Source organism: Aythya ferina (genome assembly GCF_964211825.1).
Source record: "Aythya ferina genome assembly, chromosome: 15".
Lineage (NCBI taxonomy): Eukaryota > Metazoa > Chordata > Aves > Anseriformes > Anatidae > Aythya > Aythya ferina.
The window spans coordinates 11,036,447-11,059,236 of record NC_140314.1 but is presented as its reverse complement, the minus strand read 5'-3'; the positions used below and the strand labels follow the sequence as shown (position 1 = coordinate 11,059,236).

The 22,790-nt window shown below is 49.8% G+C and overlaps 5 protein-coding genes and 1 long non-coding RNA gene across 11 annotated transcripts in view; 3 read left to right on the top strand and 3 right to left on the bottom strand.

Moving 5' to 3' along the window:
- The first annotated feature begins 255 nt into the window (after window positions 1–255).
- LOC311445228 (uncharacterized protein) lies at window positions 256–15,061 on the top strand. The gene is made up of 2 exons (XM_084537102.1): window positions 256–6,208; window positions 14,813–15,061. The coding sequence occupies exons 1-2, from the start codon at window positions 5,843–5,845 to the stop codon at window positions 14,852–14,854; spliced, it is 408 nt and encodes a 135-aa protein (XP_084393228.1). The 5' UTR covers window positions 256–5,842; the 3' UTR covers window positions 14,855–15,061.
- Window positions 8,083–8,980, bottom strand: LOC311445225 (hemoglobin subunit alpha-A). The gene is made up of 3 exons (XM_084537097.1): window positions 8,766–8,980; window positions 8,413–8,617; window positions 8,083–8,308 (listed from the first exon to the last, which is right to left on the bottom strand). Exons 1-3 carry the CDS (start codon window positions 8,858–8,860, stop codon window positions 8,180–8,182), a joined length of 429 nt encoding a protein of 142 aa, XP_084393223.1. The 5' UTR covers window positions 8,861–8,980; the 3' UTR covers window positions 8,083–8,179.
- On the top strand, window positions 9,129–12,004 carry LOC311445229. Its single transcript, XR_014698315.1, has 2 exons — window positions 9,129–9,996; window positions 10,326–12,004. It is a non-coding gene; the product is annotated as an uncharacterized lncRNA (long non-coding RNA).
- LOC311445227 (hemoglobin subunit alpha-D) lies at window positions 10,980–12,178 on the bottom strand. Its single transcript, XM_084537101.1, has 3 exons — window positions 11,870–12,178; window positions 11,513–11,717; window positions 10,980–11,155 (listed from the first exon to the last, which is right to left on the bottom strand). Exons 1-3 carry the CDS (start codon window positions 11,959–11,961, stop codon window positions 11,027–11,029), a joined length of 426 nt encoding a protein of 141 aa, XP_084393227.1. The 5' UTR covers window positions 11,962–12,178; the 3' UTR covers window positions 10,980–11,026.
- Window positions 14,782–21,316, bottom strand: LOC311445226 (hemoglobin subunit pi). Of its 3 annotated transcripts, none has more exons than XM_084537098.1 (4): window positions 19,288–21,316; window positions 16,792–16,961; window positions 15,629–15,833; window positions 14,782–15,059 (listed from the first exon to the last, which is right to left on the bottom strand). In XM_084537098.1, the coding sequence occupies exons 2-4, from the start codon at window positions 16,884–16,886 to the stop codon at window positions 14,931–14,933; spliced, it is 429 nt and encodes a 142-aa protein (XP_084393224.1). In that variant the 5' UTR covers window positions 16,887–16,961; window positions 19,288–21,316; the 3' UTR covers window positions 14,782–14,930. The 3 variants fall into 3 exon arrangements, with proteins under 3 accessions (XP_084393224.1, XP_084393226.1, XP_084393225.1); XM_084537100.1 differs by lacking the exon at window positions 19,288–21,316 and adding an exon at window positions 17,310–18,646 and having other exon boundaries at window positions 16,792–17,158; XM_084537099.1 differs by lacking the exon at window positions 19,288–21,316 and adding an exon at window positions 17,310–18,646.
- A 144-nt stretch (window positions 21,317–21,460) lies between these two features.
- Window positions 21,461–22,790, top strand: part of NPRL3 (NPR3 like, GATOR1 complex subunit) — a 50,392-nt gene continuing 49,062 nt past the window's right edge. The window contains exon 1 of one of the 4 annotated variants that reach the window (XM_084537086.1): window positions 21,461–21,806. In XM_084537086.1, coding sequence (XP_084393212.1) covers window positions 21,689–21,806 — 118 coding nt within the window. In that variant the 5' untranslated portion in view covers window positions 21,461–21,688. The remainder of the gene's footprint in view (window positions 21,807–22,790) is intronic. The other 3 variants (XR_014698314.1, XM_084537084.1, XM_084537087.1) reach the window with 3 other exon arrangements.

Sequence of the window (22,790 nt, the reverse complement as noted above, 5' to 3'; positions counted from 1 at the left end):
TGAGAGACCCGCTCCTTGCCACGGCTGGTCCTCCCCAGCCTGCCGGCACCAGTGGGCTCTGCACTGCCCCATCTGCTGGGGCTGAGCCCCTGGAGTAGCACGGGGCACTGCCGGATGCATCATGTCATGTTAATTCTTGCTTCAGCTGCTATGTACACAGGGAACAGGTTATTCGTCTCTTGTCAGTAACTTTCCATGTGTACCATGGCTGAAATATTCCCCTTCCCCTACTGACCCACCCCAGCGCAGTCATACCTCAGAGGCTGAGTTCTCCGTGCCTGAGATCAGTGACCACAGCTTTTTTAGCACGGAAGTACTGCTGTTCTGTTGTCACAAGTGGGGTTGGCCTCAAAAGAGAGGATATAACCTCACACTCATTCTTCCCGAGAGAGAATGTCAAGAATTTCCAAGAAAATTCCTTGTTTAATGAACTAGCAGAAATTCCTTATCTTCCTTGTGTACCATTAAAATTCCTGGAAATCCCATGTGTGGGCTACATCTGAAATTTGCTTGTGTGTGTGGTTAAGGGTTTATTTGAGGGTTCTCTGGAGTTCGTGATGATTTTTGCCACATTTTTCCCAGGCAGAAAATCCAGCTGTAGTGATACCTGTTTCTTTTGTGGTGCCAACAAAAATCTCAGTGTTTGGAAACCCCCAGGTGAGCTTCTGTCTTCACTGAAATCTAAGGGAGCACGGTCCTGTCAGGACCAGAGGTTCTGTCTAACTTCAACATTTGACTCTGAATACAGTGCAGGTGCCTGTGCCAACAGGCCAGCCTGTGTAACGGCTAGGGCTAACAGCAGCTGCTTACTGCTCTTTGGTCCATGAGTCCCTCCTCAGGAAGTCACAGGAGGAACAACCTGCTCTTGATCATGTCTTTTCATGTCTTTCTTACAAGGTTTCAAACAGGCCTGGGGAGAAATTGTGACTATGTACTGAAACAACCCCATCTGAAGCTGTGATCTGGAAAAATAACTAATGGCAACTTGTCCAAATTCTATGGAGCATGAGTTTTGATAAATACACTTCTACTGTTAAAAAAAGGCACTCAGCTGCTCAACCATTGAAGAAGGTATAAAAGCTTCCTGAACAAGCAGCCGCACATTTTGTTGTATTGCTTTCCATAAATCCATAGCTGGAATCTTCCTGGCCATACACAAAGGTCTCTAAAGAGCATAGAGCTGGCACAGTCTGCTCCCGTATCTATTTGTCTGATTTTGGTACAAGGAAAGTTAAAAAAAAAAAAAAAAAAAAGTAGATCAGGGTGTAAAACACTGTGTTCTAAACGGGTCCTGCACCTGGGACAGGGCAACCCTGGCCGTACGTACAGACTGGGTGGTGAGACGCTGGAGAGCAGCCACGAAGAGAGGGATCTGGGGGTTGTGGTTGACACCAAGCTGAATATGAGCCAGCAGTGTGCCCTGGCAGCCAGGAAGGCCAACTGCATCCTGGGGTGCATCAAGCACGGCATCGCCAGTCGGTCGAGGGAAGTGATTGTCCTGCTCTGCTCTGCGCTGGTGCAGCCTCACCTCGAGCACTGTGTGCAGTTCTGGGCACCACAGTACAAAAAGGATGTGAAACTGTTGGAGAGTGTCCAGAGGAGGGCTACAAAGACGGTGAAAGGCCCAGAGGGGAAGACATAAGAGGAACAGCTGAGGTCACTTGGCCCATTCAGCCTAGAAAAGAGGAGGCTGAGGGGAAACCTCATCACAGTCTACAGCTTCCTCACAAGGGGGAACAGGAGGGGCAGGTGCCAATCTTTCTCTTTTGTAACCAGCGATAGGAACCGAGGGAATTGTCTCAAGTTGCGATAGGGGAGGTTCAGGCAGGATATCAGGAAGAGGTTCTTCACCAAGAAGGTGGTTGCACATTGGAACAGGCACCCCAGGGCATAGTCATGGCACCGAGTCTGTTGGAGTTTAAGAAATGTTTGGATTGTGCTCTTAGTCACATGGTCTGAATTTTTGGATAGACCTGTGTGGTGCCAGGAGTTGGACTCAATCTTTATGGGTCCCTTCCAACATGGGATATTCTATGATTCTATGATTTTAACCATCTCCAGTTAAAGCCTGGGATTGTGTCTACCTTGCAGCTGATTGCCTAAATGAATTCACTGTGGCAGGGGATCTGGAAAGGAAGAGTACTGCATCCCATGAGCATGGATCAAAACTCTGGTGTTAGTTGTATGCTCTGACTTCAGATGGAATACTAGACATTTCTCCACCATTGCAGGAGACTGGTAAGAGGTTTTCTGTTGTAGTCCATGGAGTAACATATTCCAGAATGGAAAAAATAAGAAGTCGATTGTTTCAGTGTAAGGTGACACAGATACAGAACTACGATCTTAACCAGCAGATATTGAACTTGAACTGACTATTACAGCTCAGGAAAAATATCCTGGAGTTTTTTTTGATGGTTCAACAAAATTGTAGTCTTGGTGTGCAGAGCAGTCCAAGAAGCCAGCAAAATGTGGTGATGTCATCAGGAAGGACTCTGAAGGCAATAGAGAGGACATTATTTGGCTGCTAAAAGCTTCGTGCACGCACATCTATGCAGTTGTGGCCTCTGGACACAGTGGACATATTGTCCTGAGGAGGGCAACTGAGATGGTCGTGGGCATGGGGCAGCTGCAACATGAGGAGGGCCAGGGAAGGCTGGGATTTTTCAACCTGGAGGAGGGGGCACAGAAAATTTACAAGATCACAAGGTGAATGTGCACCTCGTGCTCATTGGGTTTTGTAACACTAGAACTAGAGACCATTGATGAGTCTAGTAAATTGGTTTAAAATGGATGAAAGGGACTTCATGTGAGGCAGGGAGGGAGAATAAACTTCTGGAACTTGCTGCCACAGGAGGTTGTAGAAACAAATGGGATCAGCAGGTTTATAAAGAGATTAGCAAATTCAAGAACAACAGGTCAATAAACAGGTGCCGAAGGCAACATGCAGGAATGTACGCTCTGAAATCATAACTACTGATGCTGCGGATGTTGGAAGAGCAAAACCAAAAAAGGCTAGGCTCATGTGATCACCCTAAATGCCATCTCCTGTTGTTCAAAACAACACTGGGTGAGATGAACCAATGATCTGATCCAGCACAGCATTTCTTATATTCTCAGTTTCATAATTCCTAGGCACATTCAGATCTTCTCAGGTGGTTGGTGCATGGTAGGAAGACAGACAATTAGCAGGAAAAAAAAATTTGCATTTCCATTCCAAGTTGAAAATCTGATCAATGTCCAGTGGATAATATCCAGCAGGCCCAACATGAAAATGATGTAATTTCATTGAAAAAGGTTGCTAGAGGTACAGTTTAGTCACAGTGGAAATCTGGCTAGATCTAATTGTCAGAAAAGACATGGTTAGCCACAAGAAGAAAGTGGGAAAACAGTGCAAAGGAGTAGTGCTAAGTTTCTGCTGTTTAGTTGATGAATGACTCCAATACTGCAGTGACAGCCCTGAGAAGGAATCTGTGGTCAACATCAAGTTACCACAGGCCTGCTCCTTCTCCTCCCAGATGTAAAATCCAAGACATGGAACCTGCCACGAATATCTCCAATGGCAAGGGATTCATCATGTTTGACCTTTTTGGTCATGGGGAACTCACAGAATGACACCTCATGGGTCAACTTGGAGGGGGATCAGCAAACAGTTTTTCTAAGATGTTAAATTTTTGTGATGTCAAAGAAGAGCAGCCAATGTTTAAAGTTCTGATAATGCTTGTTTTTGTCAGCCCCTTTCTCTCCGGAAGGACCAGCTGTGCAGTAGCTGATGCTTCATATGGCTGCTCCACTGGGAGCAATCTCTGCTTTTAGGAAAGTAAGGAGAGAAAGTATTTTAAGTCCTTCATCAAAACCAACATTATAGAGAAGGTTGACTCTGTCTTTTTTGACTATTTTATTTTTCCCACTGAATCAACACCTTCCTTATGAGGCTTTAAAGAGAAAACTCCAGCAAGTTCAGTAGCCTGATGTCTGAGATCTGACAAGGAAACCTCTCATGAAAGGGGTCTTGAGAGCTGGAAACAACTACAGAAAACAGAGATGCAAGGGCACAAATCAAACCTGTACCAGTGCAGAGGAAGGGCAGGAGGAAAACAGCCTGGCTAAACCAGTGCTCTCAGTTGCCAGAAGGAACCACTGACTGGAGATGAGGCAAACTCATTAACAACACGTATTAGGAAATAGCTGCTAGCCTGTAGGGACATGATCAAAGGACCAAGACACAAAGGAAGATATAGCTTATAAGAGTCTTAAAGGCCAAAAATAAAACATCCCATGAGGAAGGTGTTGATTCAGCAGAGACAGGAAAAGTAGTCATAGAAGAAAGAAAATAGAATCAGTCTTCACAAAGATGTCATTTTTGATGAAGGACTTACAACTGGCAAAAGAACAGTTAGAGAAGGTGGGCAGATGCTGAAAAGAGTGCATTAAAGTATATTTAAATGATTCCAGTGTTTTTAGACTGTTTGCCTGAAAAAAAAAAAAAAAAAAAAACTAGGGAACTATAAACCAGAAAACTTCAATTCACAAAACAAACACAAACAACAACAACAACAAAAACAAACAGTGGGATATTTAATCGAATAAAGGGATGAGTAATAACCATTGCTATTGCCAAGAATGAATCATTTCAGATGAGTCTGTTTTCCTTCTGTGACATATTCCAGTCCTTGGTTCAACATCATTATTCACTGTTCCCTCATCAATAACTTATGTGTTGTAATGGAGAATACACTTATTAAAATCTCGGATGTGCTTGAGCTGGAAGAGTTGTGAGCACCCCAAAGCACTGGGTTAAAATTCAAAATTATCTAATTTATCAGAGAGACCAATTCAGTATGGGAAGTCTGACATTTAGGAAAGAAAAGTTGTCCAAACACAAGGCAAACAAACTGCCTAAGCAGCAATTTTTTGGCAAAGGACCTACAGGTTGCACTAATTGCAAGTTATGCTGTTGGCATATCGAATGACAATATGGGATGTAAACACAGAAGAACCAGTTGTAAACACGTTTTCCCTTATCTCTCCAGAAAGAGGATCTCTCAGCTGGTATCCTAAGATCAGCTTTCAAAAAGAAAAGAATTCTGAATCCTCCCATTGCTCCTCTGCTAAATAGGAAAGTACGTTTTAAATGGGAAATTCTTGGTAAACTCCTCTAGGAAGCTTGCCTTCTTCCAGAAGTATGTGGTTCCTTGTCCCTTTCCACGAGGCACTCTCCAGGACCATGACTTTTTATCAGATGCTAATAAGAGAAATATCCAAGCTACCTGGATAAAGCTGTTTGCAGTCTCTTGAGAGGCTGGCAAAACTGTTGCAATCAGGTAAGCCATAGCTGTCAAGTTCATTTCCCGGTGTTTCAGTAGAAATGAGCTCTCAGATGCCACTTGCCTTGGTGACAACTAGATAACAAAACACTTTGTTCCTACAATCAAGTTAAAAAACGTGATGCCCAACGCAGTTGCTCCCAACCGGTTGACCTCTGAGCAGCGGCAGCCCCCCTCTCAGCTGCCCCAGTGCCATGGCTGAGCACGGCACCCCAAGGTCTGGCACATCCCTGAGGCCAGCAGGGCTCAGCTGTCCTGGCTGTGTCCCCCCATCTCCTTGGGCACCCCCAGCCTGCTCACTGGCTGGGCAGCATCAGGAGCAGAGAAGGCCTTGGCTCAGCAACAGCTGGAACACCGGGGTGTGACCCATGTTTTTACCAGCCTGCACCCAGAACAGCACCACATGAGCTACCATGAAGGAAATTAACTCTATCCCAACTAATCCAGCATCCTTACTAATCTTCTGATGCTATTAACTACCTTCTCCTGATACACGTTCTTTGTGGAACATTCCGAACATGAGCCAGCAGTGTGCCCAGGTGGCCAAGAAGGCCAACAGCATCCTGGCTTGTATCAGGAATAATGTAGCCAGTAGGGTCAGGGAGCAGATTGTCCCCCTGTGCTCTGCTTTGGTGAGGCCGCACCTCAAGTGCTGTGTTCAGCTTTGGGCCCCTCACTACAAGGAGGACATTGAGGCCCTGGAGTGTGTCCAGAGCAGGACTACGAAGCTGGTGAAGGGCCTGGAGCACAAGTCCTGTGAGGAGTGGCTGAAGGAGCTGGGGGTGTTTAGTCTGGAGAAAAGGAGGCTCTGGGGAGACCTCATTGCTCTCTGCAGCTACCTGAAAGGAAGGCATGGGGAGCTGGGGGTTGGCTCCTTCCTACAGGTAACTAGTGATAGGACCAGAAGGAACAGCCTCAAGTTGCACCAGGGGAGGTTCAGGCTGGAAATGAGGAGCCATTTCTGCTCAGAAAGAGCAGTCAGGCATTGGGACGGGTTGCCCAGGGAGGTGGCAGAGTCACTGTCCCTGAGGGTGTTAAGGAAAGGTTGGACATGGTGCTTAGGAACGTGGGTTAGTGGGTGATAGTGGTGGTACGGGGATGGTTGGACCAGATGATCTTGGAGATCTTTTTCCCAACCTTAATGATTCTGTGTTTCTTTGTTTCTGGTGCAAAACAGTATTTCAGGATAATTCCTAGGGAAGGCAGCCTTCTGGAAACCCCCTGAGAACATGGACAAACTTACGTAAGGAGGCCTGCACACTGTTGGACAGCCTGGCAACTGCTGGAGGCTCCAGCTCGGGCTGCAGCCAGGAGCAAGGCTGCACTGCCTGGCTGGCTCTGATAAGGGGACCACGGCTTGAGGCCCCCATCTTGTGGCAGTGGGGGTGAGTGACGGCGACAAAACATTTGGCTGTTTGGAGCACAGTGCTTCTGTGGCCAGGCAGAGATGAGGCGCTGCCTGTTGGGACAGGCTGCCTCCTCTCAAACTTCTGCCGTGCTGTGTCCTACCTAAGGACAAATTGTGTGAGAGCCATTGGAAGTGAAAGCCTGGCAGAGACAGCAGCCAAATCCTGACCCACACACATACTATTCCCCTGCATTGCTTCTTACACTTCACTCTTCATGCACAGGGGCAAGTGTCTGTCCTTCCACCCAGACCCACCAGCGTGGCACATAGGCCAGGGAGCAAGGGGGCCCATGACACCTTCAAGTTGGCTCCGTGTCGTGGCTTTGCTGTGCTGGCTGCCCCAGGGCGTTCTTGAATCTTCATCCCTGCACCAAGCACCTCTGAGCCCTGGCAGGGACAGGACACAGTTACTCAGCACCTGGCAGGTTTTGGGTTGCTTTCCCTAACCCCCACCCCCCCAACTATCTGCTGCCCTGGTCCTTTACCACACCCGCAGGCTGGAAAAGAGCCCATGCGACTCTTATCAGCCACTTGCAGCCCCCCACCTGCCATGGCCACCCCACAGCTGGCCACGATAAGGGCTGGGAGCTACACAGAGCCCCCAGCGCTGCTTCACAGCCTGCTCTCCTTTTCCTGCCCCCACATTATACTGCTGAGGCTCCGTCCCAAAGAGCAGGATCTGGGACTGAGCCCCAGGTGTTTGAGGGCTCCCCTAGGAGTCCCTTATGCCTGCTGTCCCCTCAGTGTGCCCCTAGCACCCCTACTAAGCAGCACACTAGCAATGCATCATTAGATGGGAACAGAGAAGTCCTACAAGCATTGTACAACCAGTTGTGGGGCTGCATGGAAAGCTGTCCCTGCGCAGGGGGTCCTCACCATGCCATCACACAGCTGGTGGCAGGTGCCCGTCCTCCAGTCTCCTGCAAGCGCTTCCAGGATGAGGTAGTCTCTTCCCATGCAACTTTATCCTCAGCGTGGTAAGGGGTGCACAGGACTCTCCACCCCAACTGGAAGGATCTCAGCATGACTATGGTGCTCTGATGGGAAGGTCAGGATGGGCCGGGGTTGCAGGGATCTCCCAAGGACCAGCTTCTGGCCACTCTGTGGCCTTTCCTCTCCACCAGTGCCTAGAAATGCTCTGCTCATACCCACAGCTGGCAGAGCACTGTCTGCCTTCTGGGCACCACCACCCAACCACCTTCTCTCCAAGCAGGAGAAGAAAAACAGAGCCCATTTCCCCATGCGTGCCCACCTCATTCAGGGGATCTCCAGTTCAGGTGCACAGAGCCCCAGAGCCGCTCCCTCCCTCTCCCTCCCCATGGAGGAACAACCAGAGCAGGACACCAGGGCTGGAGCACAAATGCAACAGATTTTATTTCAGATCATTTGGCTTCTCGCAGTTGGAAGGCTGGCAACAGGGTGGGTCCAGCTCTAGCCACAGTGCCGTCTAACGGTACTTGGCAGTCAGCACAGTGCCCACGGCGCACATGAACTTGTCCAGGGAAGCATGGACCTCTGGGGTCAGGGCAGCGGGGTGGTGGATGGCAACCACCACCAGGAAGCAGTGGCCCAGGAACTGAAAGGCAAAAGGAGACGGTGAGTGAGTGGGGGAGGTAAAGGGGTGGCCGGATGGCCCAGGAGGGGTGCTGAAGAGGAGCTGGGGGAAGTCACCAGACTCACTCTGAAGTTGACAGGGTCCACACGGAGCTTTTGGGCGTGGAGGTCACTGAGCTTGGAGAGAGCACCCGCGATGTCATCAATGTGGTTGACAGCTTCAACTAGGGCAGCCGCCACCTTCTTGCCATGGGCCTTGATCTGAGCAGAGCCATGCTGCAGGTCAAAGTGGGGGAAGTAGGTCTTGGTCTGGGGGTAGGTGATGAACATCCTGTGGAGCAGAGCGAGTCAGGGCCAGCGGGATCAACGGACGGGGGACAGATGGGGTGGGGTAGGACACAGACAGTCACGGTGGGGGAGAGCACAGGGTTAGAGAGGAGAGGATCGGGGACGGACAAAGGACGGGGACAGACACCTACCTCTCCAGGGTCTCGGCGCCATACTCTTCAGCATGGCCACCGATTTTGGAGAAGATACCCTTGACGTTGGTCTTGTCAGCCGCGGACAGCACCATGGTTGCAGCTCCGCGTTGGCAGCCCCCAGCACGGGTGCCCCCACTGGTGCCGCCGGCCTTATATCCCCGTGCCGGCCCGGGCGCCGCCCGCCCCCGCCCGCCCCGCCGCGGCTGGACCTCGGCCAGGCGGGGCCGCCGCCCTGCCCCGCCTGCGGCACCGGCACCACCGGGGGGGGGCGACCCCGGCATGAACTGGGGTCGGGGTTAGGGTTAGGGGGGGTCTGACCCCGGCACGAGATGGGTTTAGGGTTAGGGTTTGGGGGGGCTGATCCCGGCATGAACTGGGTTAGGGTTAGGGTTAGGGTTAGGGTTAGGGTTAGGGTTAGGGTTAGGGTTAGGGTTAGGGTTAGGGTTAGGGTTAGGGTGAAGGTTAGGGTTAGGGGAGTCTGATGGGGTTAGGGTCAGGGGGGTCTGACCCCAGCACGAGATGGGATTAAGGTTAGGGTTTGAGGGGGGGAGGCGACCCCAGCATGAGCTGGGATTGTGGTTGGGGTTGGGATTAAGGTTAGGTTTGGAGGGGACTGACCCCAGTACAATCTGGGGTTAGTGTTGGGGTTGGTGGGTTCCAACCCTGACAAGAGCTGGGTTGGGGTTAGGGCTAGGGTCTGTGCTGGCACAGGTTAAGGTTAGAGTCTGTGGTGACACAACTGGAGGATTCCCTGTCTCCTGGGAACAGGGTACACACAGCAGTGCCAGGGGGTCAGCACCAGGCACAGATGCAAGCACCAGCCTGCAGGAGCTGACAGCTGGGGAAGGAAGGCACGCAGGGCCACAGTGGCCCATGGTGAGCCCTGTGCCCCCTGAATGATGAAGGTGAGGAGGGCAAGGAGGATGAGGAGGGCGAGGAAGATGAGGACGGCTGGCAAGGTGAGGGCAGCAGTGCTTCCAGTAGGTTCGAGAGCAGGCGGGTGGAGGACAGTTCACACCCCTGTTTCCTCCATGGCCAGTGGTTCTTATCATTTGTGTTTGGGGGAGATTAGCTTGACCTGGCACCATGTCAGAGCATGGAAGGAGGGGGGAGCAGAGCCCAGGGAAAGAGTAGCAGGGCAGAGTGTTTTCATCCTGTGCACACATTAGTGGGGCAAACCGCAAAAGCAGACGAGCCCTTCAAACTGAAGGCACAGGAATATTTGGGGGTAAATGGAGACAGATTTAGATAATGCTTCAGAGCATGGAGGAAAAGCACTGTGTGTTCATGAGTGCACTCACAAAAGCAGGAGCCAGCATAGCACAAGGACTCCCCAGAGCTGTTTCTGTGCATGCAGGGTCCCAGTATGCCCAGTGGCCTGCACTCAGCCACTGCTTTCCTGATGCACTTTCTCTCATCCCTCACAATCTCTTGTTACCTCCCTCTGGCGCCACAATGCAGAATAAACCCTGGGCTACTTTAATATCTTATAACCTATCATCTCCTTCAGATCTAAAGCCAATTATTTTGTTTTGTTTTGTTTTGTTTTTGATTCAGGCTCCAAGAATGTGAAACCAGCGGCATTGGAGTACAGCTCTGCAGGGAGCAGCTCACACCTCCCCAGATGCCATGGGAGGAGCAGACACACAGGGCAGGGGCACTTCTCAGGCACTTGCTAGGTATTTGTGGCTCAGGGGCTTGAGACCAAGAGCAGTGTTTGTACTTCATGGTTCACAGTGGATTTTTTTTTTCTTCACTCTGTAAACTTGTCTGATTGCCTGTGGAGCTCATGCAGGCACTTAGCTCCCACAGCATCCCAAATCAAATCCTAAACAGTCATGGTGACAGAGCCAGGAAGAGTTAATCTTTCCCCATAGAAAATCCTTCAAGGAGATCCAGGAACCATGGTTGGCCTCACATACCCTTACCCCCCACCCAAGGTTTGCAGGCATGGGCAGGTGGCAAGCTGAGCTCTGTCCCCGAGGTCCTGCTACCAGCTTCAGGATTGTGTTTAACTTGGCAGGTCCCAAGTTGGGATGGGAGAGTGAGCAGGGCCCTGGAGAGTAGCCATGGACCCCAGAGCCAGTGCCCCCTCCCCACCTCCACAGCCAGCCCCACCAGCAGGTCTCTCCATTCTGAGGGATGTGGGGAAGCAACCCAGCCCTCCCTGGGACCCCCAATGCCCAGTCCCAGCACACACGGACACAGAGCTGTGGTAATGGTGTCTTTATTGAAGGCGCAAGGGTGCAGGCAGTGGCTCATCTGTACTTTTCAGCCAGCACAGCAGCCACGGCCGACAAGAACTTGTCAAAGGCAGCGTGCATCTCGGGGCTGTAGTCTTTGCCCAGGTGTGCGGCCAGCACCACCTGGAAGCACTGCGCCAGCAGCTGCAAGGCAAACCAGGGCTTAGTACCCCTGCTCTAGACAGATGGCCCTGAGTCCCCCTCAGACCCCCACCTGAGTCCCCCTGAGGCCCTAAGTCCCCCTGAGTCCCCCACCCTGGCCCTAGCCCCTGCCCAGCTCCCATTCCAGACACAATCCCAGCCTCTGGCCCACGTCCCAGATGCAATCCCAGCCCCTGCTGTCTGGCTGCTGGCCCCCAGGACCCTGGAACCCAGGACCACAGGACCCTGGCCCTCAGCCCCCAGGACTGCCAGACCCCAGGAACCTCAGACCCCTGGACCCCCAGACCCTGCACTCCAGACCCGCAGACCCCAGACCCAAGGACCCTAGTCCCCGCTTGCCTTGAAGTTGACGGGGTCAACACGCAGGTTGTAGGCATGCAGGTTGCTGAGCTCAGACAGGGCCTGGCTGAGGTTGTCCAGGCTCTTCACGGCATTGCCCAGGGCAGCCGCCACTTTCTTGCCGTGGCCACGGACCTGTTCAGAGCCGGGATGAAGGTCGAAGTGGGGGAAGTAGGTCTTGGTCTGGGGGTAGCTGAGGAACATCCTGCCGGAGTGAGGCCAGTCAGTTTTGGTGCCCTGCTGCTTTGCCCATCTCAGCCCGCACCCCATGGCGCTCTGGGACCCAGCCCACACCCGCTGCAGGGCTCCTGTTCCCTGCTGCCCCCCCCGTGAGTGCCCCCTGGGCCCAGCCCACACCTCTGCAGAGCTTCACTTCCGAATTCCTCCTGGTGGCCAGCCACCTTCTCCCACAACTGTGTGATGAGCTTCTTGTCCTCGGCGGTCAGCATGGTGGCAGCTGGCGTGGCAGGCTGGCAACTGACGGGTTTCTGTGGTGGAGACACCCGCGGGTCCGAGCTCTTATAGCACCCTGCGCTCCCGCCCCGGCCTTATCTTATCAGCGTGGAGGGGTGGAGGGGCTGAGGCCACGCAGTGCGGGGACCAGGGAGAGGCTGCAGCAGTTCCTTGGGGGGCCCCAGCTTCCCCAGAGGGGGCCCTGGGGGCCCGGCCCCAAGGGGGGCCCAGATGGGGCACCACTGCTCTGCTCTGCCCTGCTCTGCCCTTCCAGCTGAGCTGGCCCCCGCAGGTGGCCTTGCCGCAGCAGGCAGAAGGGATCCGAGGCAGCCCCTCACCAGGCCTGGGGCTGGGGAGAGCACCCAGCAGGGCTGTGCCTTGCAGTCAGCAGCAGCCATCAGGACATCCCATGGGTGCCACAGGCCAGCCACAGCCTTGGTCTTCCTTGCTGGTGCTCCTGTCCACATATGCCATTCTCCCCTCACCAAGGCCCTGCTTGGCTCTTTGTCACTTGTGTCAGGGTGGATCCCACACCTGCCCGTGGCCCTCCTGTCCTCCAGCCTCTGGCACATGCAGCCCACTCTGAGCAAAGATCACTCAGGCCGTCTCTGCTCCCTGTGCTGCCTTTGCTTTCTGCATGCTCCCAATGCCTCTGAGCTAGAGCCATGGACAACCTGTGGGGCAAGCCCTTGCAGGTCATGCCATGGACCTGCTGTGGGAAAGGCATCTCTCCATCAGTCCAGAAAAATCTGGGTGGGGGAAGAACCTCTTTCATTGGCACATTGTCTTTCCAGAGTCATGGAATCATAGAATCCTAGAATCATAAAGGTTGGAAAAGATCTCCAAGATCATCTGGTCCAACCATCCCCCTACCACCACTATCACCCACTAAACCATGTCCCTAAGCACCACGTTCAAACTTTCCTCAAACACCCCCAGGGATGGTGACTTCACCACCTCCCTGGGCAACCTGTTCCAATGCCTGACTACACTTTCTGAGAAGAAATTCTCCAAAATTCTCCAACCTGAACCTCCCCTGGTACAACTTGAGGCCATTCCCTCTAGTCCTATCAATATAGATCCATACCTGAATGATTTGCAGGCCTGCACTTGTTGCCTCATTCCCATCCCAATATGTGCTCCTGCCTCTCCACAAATGCTAGGACACTCCACAGGGGCTATGGTGGTTGAGGACTGTCATATCTTTCATTTATCTCTATATGAAGTCATTGATACAAGTTTGGGTTTAGGGATGTACCAGGTGCTGACCTACCGGATCCCCCTGACTTGAGGACATTCAGGCTGGATATCAGGAAGAGGTTCTTCACCGAGAGGGTGGTCGCAAACTGGAACAGGCTCCCCAGGGCATAGTCATGGCACCGAGTCTGTTGGAGTTTAAGAAGCGTTTGGACTGTGCTTTTAGTCACATGGTCTGAGTTTTTGGGTAGACCTGTGTGGTGCCAGGATTTGGACTCAATGATCCTTATGGGTCCCTTCCAAACTGGAATATTCTATGATTCTATGATTCTGCCTTCTAAGTTGTTGATTTAAACTTCTTAGCTACCCAAAAACCCACCAATATAGTGTGCTTAAAAATCTTACTGGTCACAGAAAATGCTGTGTTACACTTTAACAGGTTTAGAGCAGTTTGATGGTTTCAGACCTTCTGCATCTTCTCTCTCACAATTACCCAAATTCAGAGCCTAAATTTTGTAAATTAGATGAACACTACAGCTCACTGCACCAATTCAGGCTTGTAGATCAGAATTTGCTTAAGACTTTGCACCCATCTTTTCATGTCACAACTCCTCTGAGACACACATGGACAGTGATGTAACTTGATAAATATCTCACTGAAAGTACAGGGATATAGCTCAGCAAAAGAAACAGGGGTCACCCAGTCCTTAGACACAGATCCTTTCTAAGATGCACTGTATGTTGTTTGTTCCACATGTGTGGGGAGCTTATCTAGTCTTTGGCCTGTTCACAGCATGTGGCTTACTTAGGTAGAGAATACAACAACAAATGAAGGGACTTCTGATTTTCAAACTGCTCTAAACATTCCTGTATTTTCATGAAGAAGTGATGCATCACTGTAAGTCTTGGGAAGACTTTGGAAGAAGTAAGGATGTAAACAAAACAGCTCACACATCTTTTAGCATCTGGGAGCTGGGAAGGAGTCAGTGGGAGTCAGGAGGGCCTTGGCCAGTGAGGCGTGAGTAGATATGTATGGAAGATTCATGCCTCCCCCGTAGGTATGTATGGAAGATTCATGCCTCCCCCCAGGGTGACTGTTGATACAGGTCAGCAATACAGGTGACCTTTTTCCAGACAAACACTCATAATTTCTGATCCTCCAGATGTCATCAACACTCCAGTGTTGATGTGTTCATTCCAGTCACCACTAGTTTTCCCAAATTTCAAATGCATGCAAAGTTCCCAGTATATAAACAGGAAATGTTAAGCTGAGGGGACGGTCCCTTTACCAAACAGATGTGACTAGCAGGTGTGATAGCCCAAGGTGTTCAAGAAACACCAAATACCTTGACCAGACCCTGTGAAGAAGAGCATGCAAATACAATGCTCAGCATCACCTTGTGCACATCCCACCATATGAAATGCAGCTATCGTTCAGAACAGGCTGTGCTGGATTTTGGAGAGGCCAAATGAAAAGCCTGGGTCCATTCAATATCCTAGAAGGGTAAAAGAATGCTTCCTAATCAGCTTTCCATATTATGTAGAGATTTCAGGACACCCCTTCCTGAACACTACAGTGTAAGTGGAACATATGAAGATGAAAGCACAGAGACCATAGCTCACAGTTGAATTATTTATTGTGGTTTGCAGATGACCAAGCCCCTGCATAGGGGATTTGAGAGGACTGCATAGGAAGGAGTGAATACCCCAAAGCTTGGCAGCTGTGATGTGCCATGGATGTGCGTCCCTCATCCTCTGTGGAGGCCGTTTATCTGTACTTCTCAGTCAGAACAGAAGAAACACTGGACAGGAACTTGTCCCATGCAGCATGAACTTCTGGGGTGAAATCACTGGGATAGCGGGCAGCCACGGAGCACAGGATACAGTGGGAAAGCAGCTGTAAGGGAAAACAAGATAAATTCAATTGTAATCAGTAACAGATGCCAGTCTGAGGGTCTGCAATTGACCTTGGTTTGTCCCAGAATGTCTGGGATGACAAATACATGTCCCAAACAGGTGATGCTAGTGCCTGAAGAAGGAGTGTGTGAAGAAGCAGACTGGCCTCTTGTACTGGACAAAAGCCACTGCTTGATATAAATCCCTTTTTCCAATTGTCTCTTTCTTCTTCACTGAAGGGAATTCAGATTTTATTAAGACTATTCAGGGAAGGTGATACCACCTTACATGTAGGGAAGATTGATAAATTACAACAAAGGCAGAAAGGACTCAGGTCTGTCTAACACAAACCACAGAAGCACCTTGAATAGTTCTTTGCTTGACCTGAACCATATGTTTTATTAGAAGATCCAGTCTCAGGTTAAAAATAAGATTGGGAACCAGCAGCAACATGAGTTGACAAGGCTGTACCATACAGTCAGGGATCAAACAAGCATTAGCAAAATGATCTGTGGTCTGTAGTTCTGTGACTGTCTGTTTTCATTCTTTAAAATGTCTGTGTTCACTTACCTTGAAGTTCACTGGGTCCACTCTAAGGATGTAAGCATGCAGCTCACTGAGTTTGGCCAAAGCGCCTCTAATGTCATCAATGTTCTTCACAGCTTCCCCAATGGCATTCATGACTTTGGAGCCATGGCCACGAAGCTGAGTTGAGCCTTGGCTGAGATCAAAATGAGGGAAGTAGGTTTTCGTCTGGGGATAGCTGGAGAAAAGCCTGGAGGAGAATATGATAATGAAGTTTGGCATTGGAAAAGGCATGCATGATCTGACAAAACCTCTGGGCAAGTACACTGAAAAACCCACCAGCTTCAGAAGTACACTCCTTGAGAAGTTAACAGAGCTTTGGAAGCTTGAAGCTGGCATCAGGAGGTCTTTCTGCTCTTAAACCTCTTCTGTAGTATGTACAGATTAAACAATGGGCTAATCTACACATACTAGAGAAGAATGAAATGTTTTTTTTTGTTTTTTTTTGTTTTTTTTTGTTTTTTTTTTTTAAAAACATAATGTATTTTTAAAATAAATATAAGCCCCAAATTGTCACTACATTTCCTGTATTACACTGTAAGCTAGTTTCCAGGACTTCTGAAAAAAATCTGAAAAAAATATTAACCTTTTTGTGACAGCTTGCTTAATTTGAATGACTGGTTTGCCGTGCTGTCCAGTTTTGTTATTTCCTAACAGTTTTTTATGTATTAACTGGAGCCATGAAACATGAGTACCCAGTGAATTTCATGGACAGCCGTTCCCTTGGTGCCCATCATATGACAACTTACATGATAAACGAGTGAAAGTTCATTTCCTAATAGAAATAACTCTGTTTTAGGTCATCAAGTATGAATGACTCTGAATTTCCCTTCAGGGCTCCTACCTATCAGTTCTTCTGAATTTCTATAATCAAAGTAAACCCATAAAATTGTTTAGGAAAGTATCTTCACTGTAAGATTTTGAAGCCATCTATTAGAATTTAGTAACACAGACGTAATTCCAGGGGAAAAAAAAAAAAAAAGAAAAGAAAAAAAAAGTCATATTAGACACCATGGAGATAATCAAGCAATTCTCATCAGTCTCAGTGTGACTGTATGAATCTTACCCATATGACATTTACACAAGAAGCATCCTAATAGCAAACTCAGAGGTGGCACCCTCTGGAGAGGGTGTTCGGAGTGACTTACCTCTCCAGTGATTCTGCCCCAATGGCATCAGCTTGGGTAGCCACCTTGGTCCAGATGGTGATCACGGCAGCCTTCTCAGGTTGAGTCAGCGTCATTGTGTGGGAGAGTGCGGGCTCAGGCTCCTTGCAGTGAACACTCAGAGCAGGTTTGTACTAGTTGCCCTCACAGCCCTGGTTATAAAGAGGCAGAGGAGAGTGGACCTTGGGGTCTGTCCACGTTCATTGGTCACTCCAGAGGCCCACCCAGGGAGGTGGGAGACTCTTATCTCCCCGTGAAACAAAGCCTTTTTCGGAAAGGGTCAGTGCACTGGCCTTCTGTTTTGCTGGTGTTATCAGCTTCTTGCTTCTTAACATAATGGCTATGTGGCCTGAAAAAAAATGTCTGGACACATATTGATACATGAACAGAGAGAGAGTGCTGGAATATTCCAGTGATGGCAGATTAAGACACGTCTTTAAACTGAGGAGCAGGTGGATTTCAAGCATACTAAGAAGCTTGTAGAAAAATCTTTACATTACCTTGCTTCACAGATGTCAACACCAGACCATGTCTTTCATGCATATCATACGCTTCCAATTTATGTGGCCATCACATGTCCTAATATTATGTTAAATACTTCCTGGGTAGTGCTGGGAACAGGCTGGGAGATGCACAGCATAGTTCAGAGTGGGAGTGAGACCCTGCTTTTGTGGAAAACTGTGCAGATTTTTCCACCTGTTTCAGCACTTCCAGGCATTTGCCAGCCTCTTGCAAAGAATTAGAGACCCACTCCACTATTGATATTGCTTTTTGCAGAAACAGTAGTAATGATTCCTATGGATACAGGAAGAGAGAGCTTATGAAGTTGAGACCTTATGAAATTGAGAATATTTCTTCTAGAAAGAGGCACGTATATGTGAGAAAACCCAGTTGGATGCACATGCTTCCTTACTGTCCGTGGATCTCAGTGCTGATACCAGAGGGCTTCCTGAGACAGTTAACATAGATGTTTCCCAGCAGTTTATTTCCTTAACCTACAATTCCCTCCTATAGATATCTGAGTTACATCACTAGGTGCCTCATACCGCATCTCTTTGATTTCTAGCTGTATGGTTCCTACCGTTAATTATCCCTGGTGCTGTAAAATAGCCCTCAGAACCTCAGACAGTGCTGGTATAAACTGTGCTACATGCTGGACATGCACAGGAAAGCCTGGTCCCATGCTAGAAAGCTTGTAGCTTCAGGGCTTGGACACACTTGATGGGTGAAGGACCAAATGAGTAAAGGAAAGACCAGCACAGGTCTGTAATCACAGATACATGGGCAAAATGTCAAAGAAATACCCTTCTGGAGATGGTTGCTTCTGATCCTCAGAGAGTATCCTGCCAGCACATGAAGCAGAGGTAAATCTCTCTGCCACCCTGATAAACCACAAAAGCAATACACACCACTGTGCATTGGCAGCAATGCAGAGCAAGCTGGCTGGTACAGGCAGAGGCGTCAGCGCTCTCTGCCCAAATAGCCTTGCACACTTGTGCTGAGGAGTTGATATGTCTAAGCCAGATTCCTTGCCAAGACATGTCTCTGTTTCACAACGCTACCAACAGCTACAGACGATGCTCCCCAGACATGGTTGTCCTGCTAAGATGAAAGCCCTTCTAAGTATCTAATGATACTTGGGTCATGTATGCATTGGAGTATGTCCAGCCAACAGTTATCTGAATCAAAGTAGCAGTGCCAGTGCAATCATATCACCCAGCTCCCCTAAATGTCACACAGGCGCATGCACCAAATGTGGAGCTTCTCCTGAGAACTATGGTGTGGCTGTCCCGTGCTGCTGGGCACTGGAACCTGACTGCCAGCATGTGTTGGATTTGGGGTGTGATGTTCTTATAGTTGTTTTTTTTTGTGTGTGTGTGGGGGGGGGGTGGTTTGTTTTGGTTTTTTTTTGGCCTTCATATGAAGATAGGCCTCTTCTATAAAATGAAAATATTATATGCAGTTTATATAGCATAAACGGAGGGAGGTATCAAGGGAGGCTGTATTCATCACCTCTTACTATATGAATTAAAAAAAAAAAAAAAGAAAGAAAGAAAAAAAAAACTTGCAGATTTCCCACAGGAAAATTACTATGATAATAATGCTGCTGTTGTTTGTCTCCTCCCAAAAGTGCTGCCTCTTATATTGCCTACTGCATGGCAATGCTCCAAGTTCTGCTCAGTGAGAGTGCTTGAGAGAAGCCACTGTGACTCAGATATAGCCAGGCAGAGGCCAACAGTACTCCTTCCTATTTTGTTGCCAACTGTTTAACCTGAATATCAGTCCTCCATGACTGGAGGATTAAGGCCTGTGTAGGTACAAGGATCAAAGCAATGCCTGCACTGGAGGCTTGTTGGTTTATATGTATAAATTTTCACAGAATTTGAATTCATTTTCCAAGAGTTGCTCTTGCATTATCACAAAAGCCAGAGCAGCCAACAGGTGACAGTGGTTTGCCAGAAGGACCTAACCACTTGCCTATGATCAGGGTTGTGCTGGGGACAGCTTCAGGAGCTCTTTAGAAACATGCTTGGTGGGAGAAGTATGATTTAGAGCCATATGTGGCAACGTGACAAGAAGAGTGATGGGCTCTGCCCTTGCATGGGCTTCTCAGCCAAGTTCTTCCATTCCACTGTTTCAGCTGCCCACAGTACACAGAGGCGTGGAAGTCCTGGCCTGCACGATGCAATGAGTTGGACAACACAGCTGCTGTTATTCCTCCGGTCACAGGGTTCATAATGAAGCCATGTCCTCCGGCAATGTGCATCAGACATGCCGTCCTCTCTTTCTGCTGCTTCTCATAATTATGTTTCTTAAATCTGTAGCAGAATGTGCGCCCTGGTGCAGATGATGAATCTTTGTCATGAATCTGTGAAATGTCACCAAAGCCCTGGAAAAGAGCAGCGAGGCTGGGCTGGCACACACTGTCATCCTTCACAGCAGCTTGGCCTCAGGGCTGCCTGCCCTCCCACATCCTGCTCCCACAAGAACAAACAGAACAGGCAGCAAGCAGGAAAAGTGTTTTTTAATATTAACATAAGTCTTTTTTAATCCTTCTTGAAAAGCAGGCTATCAGATTTTCTCATTATAAAAGCTGTAAGTCAGCAATAGACCTGTTTGCTCATTATAAAAGTGGGATTATAATTTCCATGAGCCCTGACTGTAAATCCAGTGACTAATTGAATTTGTGCACCTCTGTGAGATCATGGATAACTGTCCCCATGAGCCCATATTCTGCACAGGGCCTGCCTCCCTCTCAGGGGGAATTTCAGTGCATAACGAACGGTGGCACATATATCTGCTCTAACTGACAAATGTGGAGTGTATTAAGTTTTGGGAATCTTAAAAGTAGAATCTAAATCTTGCCTTTATTCTTTAATTTCCTTCTAGCACTCAAAGAGCATGCAATATTCTAAAGCTTTGCTTTAACTAAGCTCACCTACAAGAGTTGGAAATGACAAATATGTCTGTAATTTATAATTTAAGAAAGTAAAATTATGCCTTGAAGCAGAAACACTGGGAAATTTTAACATAGCTGCCCAGCACTGGTGCATGAGGAATGCTCTGCTGTGATAATGTGACTGCTCTTTAATCACTCTTAAACAACTCTCTCGCCTCAATGACACCTTCTCTTGCTTCAGTTGTTATCACCTGCCTTGCAGAGAATGACAGTGCTGATTAAGCCCTTTGCTGCATGTGCTCATCTCCCTTTCACTCTTTCAACCACCCATCTTTCTGCCTGATGTCCCAGGGAAGAATCTTGCAGAGAAAACTCCAGAGTTTTCCTCAGATTATTCAAATATCTAAATATTGCAATCCAATACAGAAGAATTTACATGCAAAACCCAGGACATCCTCTGTCATAATTGTTGATAGTTTTCTGATCTGATTAGAACACAAAATAAGACAAATGCACCAAAGCAGCTGCTAGGCAAATAATGCTGCAATTAGTAAGCTATAGGCATTAAATCTATAAATTTACAGGAATGAGAAGACAAATTGCATTAGCAGTGCACACTGTGCTGCAAAGTGCCCTGAAATCATACAATGAACATAGAAAATGTGCACTTCCATGAGCACAGAGGAGAGAAGACTGATTTCCAATGCGTGCCTCCTGTGGAGACCCTTCAGTGTGTGAGCTGTGAGCAGGGACAGGTTCTTCAGTTACGGACGCTTGCTGATGGCAGTACCACTGACCACCAGCTTTTAGTGAAGTTCTAGAGCTGTAATAACAGAATGACTAAAAATGACTGAAAGGGCATGAAAGTAGTGAACGGGTTTGCAGGCATATGGGAAGAGGTGGGAATAAACCTTCCCATAGAAAGCCAGATGCAGTGTAGGGTTTTGCAAATAATGGCAATCACTGGGCCAAGACTCCCACAGCCAGTGCGAGGCTGCCAGGGCAGGTGCCCCAGCCGGGAGCCGGTGTCAGGGTGGGCTGGGTGCTGGCACTGCCCTGCGGCACCACAGCCACCGGCTGGGGCCCAAAGGGCTGGGGAAAGAGCGCTGAGCCGGAATAAAGCCGTGGTGCCAGGCTGAACTAGGGACACCGTCCCTAGGCATGTGAAGGACTGAAACGGAATGGATACAGCCAGTGCTGGCTGAAGGACTGAAACGGAATGAGTACACCGGGTGCTGGCTGTACTGAGGGCACTGCCTCAAGCGGGAGGTGCTGGGCTGTCCTGGGGGCACGGCTGTGACCGGTGGCGGTGCCGAGCCGAGCCGTGCCGGGCTGCCGAGCTCCGCCGGCCCCGCACCGGGGCAGCTCCGCCCCAGCGAGAGCTCCAAGGGCCGGGGAAAGCGGCGGCGGCCTCGGAAGCGGAAATCAGCCGAGCCGTGCCGCCTTCCTGCGGGCCAGGCCGTGCCGAGCCGTGCCGGCATGGGCGAGAGCACCAGCCCCATCAGCGTCATCCTGGTGAGCTCGGGCAGCCGCGGCAACAAGCTGCTGTTCCGCTTCCCCTTCCAGCGCGGCGCCGAGCACCCCGCTGCCCAGGCCAGTAAGTGTGTGCAGCCGCTGGGGTCCGTCCCGAGCCGAGCCGAGCCGTGCCGAGCCGTCCGCCGGTGCTCCTGCACCTGAGCCCCTCGCCCAGCTCACAGCCCTCTGCGTGTCCTGGTGTGCCCCCCCCGCACGCCCCTGTGGTGTCACCGTGCCCTCATCCCCACAGTTGTTGGTGTGTGGCACCCCGGAGGCAGCCTCCCCCTTCTGAGGCTCATTTCGTGGTTGGTGTCCCCTTCACACACACACAGCTCCTTGTGCCTTGCCCTGCCTGGCACGGTGCGCACATCTTCGTGGCTCAGAGCAGGGCTACAAAGCTGGTGGAGGGCCTGGAGCACAAGTCCTGTGAGGAGCCGCTGAGGGAGCTGGGGGTGTTCAGTCTGGAGAAGAGGCTCAGGGGACACCTTATTGCTCCCTGGAAAGAAGTTTCGTGATTCTATTCTGTTCTTTGTGGGGCAGCCATCTGTAGGCATGCACACCTTGGCACGGGGTGCTCACACCTCAGCGGCCGGGCTGTCCCCAGGCTGCTGCCACAGGGCACGGTGCCGAGCAGGGGCTGCCTGCGGGTGCCCTGCCTGCAGGTGCCCAGGCTGACATCTCTGAGGAAGGCGAATTTGAACCATGGTAGGGACTGACGTTACTCGCAAGGCAGTGTTGTGTTGCTGTTTTGTTTTGTTGGTGTTGGATCAGCTGGAGCACTGGGGGGTTTTGGAACTGTGGAGGATGGAGGAGACAGAGTAAGGAAACGGAAGGGGGAAAGATACAGATCTAGGAGAAGGAATTCAGAAGAGACAAAGTGAGCTTTAACCAATAATGGGTAGAAACTAAGAAGCTTCAGAGAATCGTAGAATCATTAAGGTTGGAAAAGGCCTCCAAGGTCATCTGGTCCAACTGTTCCCCTTCCACCACTGTCACCCACTAACCCATGTCCCCAAGCACCACATCCAACCTTTCCTTGAACACCCCCAGGGACGGTGACACCACC

Bases quoted from the DNA above. Each gene is read 5' to 3' on its own strand.
- LOC311445227 (XM_084537101.1), bottom strand. From the start codon at position 11,961: ATGCTGACCGCCGAGGACAAGAAGCTCATCACACAGTTGTGGGAGAAG. The intron at 11,718-11,869 runs GTGTGGGCTGGG...TCACTCCGGCAG, and splicing joins GGAAGTGAAGCTCTGCAGAG to GATGTTCCTCAGCTACCCCC. The intron at 11,156-11,512 runs GCAAGCGGGGAC...TTTGCCTTGCAG, and splicing joins TTGACCCCGTCAACTTCAAG to CTGCTGGCGCAGTGCTTCCA.
- LOC311445228 (XM_084537102.1), top strand. From the start codon at position 5,843: ATGAGCCAGCAGTGTGCCCAGGTGGCCAAGAAGGCCAACAGCATCCTG. The intron at 6,209-14,812 runs GTAACTAGTGAT...TGTGGTTTGCAG, and splicing joins GGGTTGGCTCCTTCCTACAG to ATGACCAAGCCCCTGCATAG.
- LOC311445225 (XM_084537097.1), bottom strand. From the start codon at position 8,860: ATGGTGCTGTCCGCGGCTGACAAGACCAACGTCAAGGGTATCTTCTCC. The intron at 8,618-8,765 runs GTAGGTGTCTGT...TCTGCTCCACAG, and splicing joins GGCGCCGAGACCCTGGAGAG to GATGTTCATCACCTACCCCC. The intron at 8,309-8,412 runs GTGAGTCTGGTG...TTTGCCTTTCAG, and splicing joins TGGACCCTGTCAACTTCAGA to TTCCTGGGCCACTGCTTCCT.
- LOC311445226 (XM_084537098.1), bottom strand. From the start codon at position 16,886: ATGACGCTGACTCAACCTGAGAAGGCTGCCGTGATCACCATCTGGACC. The intron at 15,834-16,791 runs GTAAGTCACTCC...ATTCTCCTCCAG, and splicing joins GGGGCAGAATCACTGGAGAG to GCTTTTCTCCAGCTATCCCC. The intron at 15,060-15,628 runs GTAAGTGAACAC...TTTCCCTTACAG, and splicing joins TGGACCCAGTGAACTTCAAG to CTGCTTTCCCACTGTATCCT.